Source organism: Prunus persica, chromosome G8 (assembly GCF_000346465.2).
Source record: "Prunus persica cultivar Lovell chromosome G8, Prunus_persica_NCBIv2, whole genome shotgun sequence".
NCBI lineage: Eukaryota > Viridiplantae > Streptophyta > Magnoliopsida > Rosales > Rosaceae > Prunus > Prunus persica.
In genome coordinates, this window is record NC_034016.1 from 16,396,205 (window position 1) to 16,399,292 (window position 3,088).

Here is a 3,088-nt window from a genome sequence, read left to right on the forward strand (position 1 = left end):
CAATAAAATTTTGTTTCTTACAAACCAACTGTCTCAGTTGTATATAAACTAGGCTGTAAGTGTAGCCCAAGTGGGATTGGGATGAGATGGAGGAGGCGTAGAATTATTTTGTAACATTTAGTGATCTGGCAACCCAGATCAGATCAAGAAAAACAGACTATGTAGCAGCCCATGCAGCCCAAGAGACTTGGGGTGTGCAAGATTCAATTCAATATGCCCAAATTGATCGGTTTAATTCAATTTTAATTGATTTTGGTAATTTAAAAATTTGGATTGGATCTCTAATTTCTAAAACAGACATGATTGGATTGGATGGTGAATTTGCTTTTGAGAATCCAATCCAATCTAGTTAGTTTCGAGCTTATTTTGTTTGTAATTGAGAAAGTTATGAACATTTTAAATCATTTGATGGAGTTATGTTTAATATATTATAGAATCAAAATAATTTTCTTAGCATTTCATTTATATTTTACATTGACGTCTATTAAAATGTTTAATTAGATTTTAAACATAACGATAAATATTTCATATTTCATTATTATGTTTTTTAATTATGAAAATCGATCATCCAATCCAATTGTCAATTGGATTGGATATTGGATTTCAACCTCTAGTCCGATCGGATTGGATTGAAAAAAAATCATAATTCAATATATATTGAATCGAATGCAAATTGGCCAAATTACATTGGTTTCGTAACGATACACACCCCTACCCAAAGCTATTTAATTACTTATTTAATTTGAAATGATTTTATATTTTTATGCACTATGTACAAGAAGACCTCAAGACCAAACGCTAATTATATAATAATTTCTCATCTGTCTTTTCCACTTTATATTACACTGTAAGGGCGGCTATGAGATTTTAGGTGTCACAAGTCTTGAACAAAATTATATAAAAAGAATTTGACCATATATATTGATAAATAAAACTACTCATCAATAGCTATCAAACAAATAATTCAACAAGGAACATAAAATAAAATAAAAACCCATGGTTTATCAAATTATTAATTATAATAAACCCAAAAAAATATGTGGATTAATCAAGAGCTCCTATTATATGAAATTATTCTACATTTTTATGCACTGTGTATATGAAGACCTCAAAACCAAACGGTGATTATACAATAATTTATCATCTTTCTTTTCCACTTTATATTATACTGTAAGGGCGGCTATGAGATTTTAGGTGTCACAAGTCTTGAACAAAATTATATAAAAAGAATTTGGACCATATATATTGATAGCAAATTTAAAAAGTAAATTTAAGTTTTAGCCACAAAAAAATTTTCACTTTTGTAAAAAGCCAAACTACTCATCAATGGCTAAAGAATTATCAAACAAATAATTCCACAAGTAACATAAAATTTAAAAAAAAACCGTTGTTTATCAAATTATTAATTATAATTAACCCAAAAAAAATAAATTGTAGCCATTGGATTTAGTATTAATCAAGATCCCCTATTATATGCAATTTTAATGTATTAATATATTATGTGGTATCAACTTAAAAGAAACCGTCTCACCTTCATATGCAAGGGACCATGTGTAAAGATGAATTAGGAAACCTCTAAAAATTGGGGTCATGTGCAAGGGCCCACCTTGCACGCCCCTAAAGCCGTCTTCCATAGTTTTCTAGAACTGCAGTATCGTGGACAGTTTGTGCACTTCATTTTCCCCTAAATAACTTGCCGAAACACACAAATTTCACTCACATTGCCTTCTAATTTCAGAGTAGACAGAGAAATGGAGAAAGGACAGATAGCCTACAAAGCTCACTGCTTGGTCTTACCCTTTCCGTGCCAAGGCCACATTAATCCTATGCTCCAATTTGCCAAGCTTTTAGCTCACAAAGGAGTTAAAGTCACACTGGTCACTACCCGCTATGTCCACAAGACAATGTACGGGTCAGCATCGAGCTGCATAGAGCTGGGGCTGGAGACCATCTCCGATAGCTACGACGAAGCCGGGAGAGGAGAAACAAGCATAGATTCCTATTTGGAAAGCTTTCGGGAAGTAGGATCGAAAACTTTGGCTGAGCTCCTTGAGAAGCTTTCAAGCTCAGGGTCCCCAGTTGATTGTGTTATTTATGATGCTATCATGACTTGGCCTCTGGATATTGCCAGGAAGTTTGGAATAGCTGGGGCTGTTTTCTTCACACAATCTTGTGCTGTTGAAAACATCTACTACCATATCCACGAAGGACTTCTGAAACTTCCTCTTTCTGTTGATCAGTCTCGGATTTTGCTTCCCGGGTTGCCACCACTTGAACCTCTGGACTTGCCATCGTTTGTATACGATTTTGGGTCTTACCCGGGTTTTTACCAAGCGTCTTTGGGTCAGTTCTCCAATGTTGACAAAGCTGATTGGATCCTCTTCAACACATTTTATGACTTGGAAGAACAAGTGAGTACATAAGGAAGCTTCTTTTTTTTCCCCCCTTCTTTTTTCTCAACTGTCATATATGATTAATTTTTGGGCTTCTTAGATCTAGGTCCAAAACGATTAGGTATTATTGGGTTTAGTTCACGCGTTTTTTTATTTTAGATGTAGATCCTTTGCCGTTGATTACTTCTTCTTTTTTGTGTCGATTTTACTCTTCAATGTAAATAAGGAAAACACATTGAAAATATAAATTAGAAAAGTTGATATAGATCCAAATTTTCATTGAGGAGTTGGGTTTAATTCTCATATTTGGTGACTTTGATCTAAGTCCTTTGACTTTTGGCACCATAACTTCCTGATGATCAAGAGACCTAACTACATATTGCAATTGATGGAAGGTCACACTGCTACCCCCACTCCCACCTGGTTTCTTTGGCAATGTGGGTTTTGCAGGCGCACCAATTGCTGCAGCAGGGGGATCTCAAATCAAAACCAACATTGGTATGCTGCTAGCTGTATTCAAGATAAAGGTGTGCGTAGGGACGACGATAATCGGAGATCAGACCGGGACTATCTTGGAGTTCAACCTGACCTGTCACACCTTGTTCGCGAGCTCATACTTTTAAGTGGCCCAAGACTTGAATTAACAAGTAGGTATAAGCGATCGAATGATGAAGATGAAGTTCGGTAGGGGTCGA

General features: G+C 35.2%; 1 protein-coding gene across 2 annotated transcripts in view; it reads left to right on the top strand.

Moving 5' to 3' along the window:
- LOC18767481 (UDP-glycosyltransferase 74G1) overlaps nucleotides 1–3,088 on the top strand; it is a 14,426-nt gene that overhangs the window by 5,437 nt on the left and 5,901 nt on the right. The window contains exon 1 of one of the 2 annotated variants that reach the window (XM_020570068.1): nucleotides 1,588–2,411. The exons of the other annotated variant lie outside the window; for it this stretch is intronic. Within the exon in view, the coding sequence (XP_020425657.1) occupies nucleotides 1,752–2,411 (660 nt within the window). The 5' untranslated portion in view covers nucleotides 1,588–1,751. Of the gene's footprint in view, nucleotides 1–1,587; nucleotides 2,412–3,088 lie in introns of those variants that run through there. 2 annotated transcript variants of the gene reach the window in all.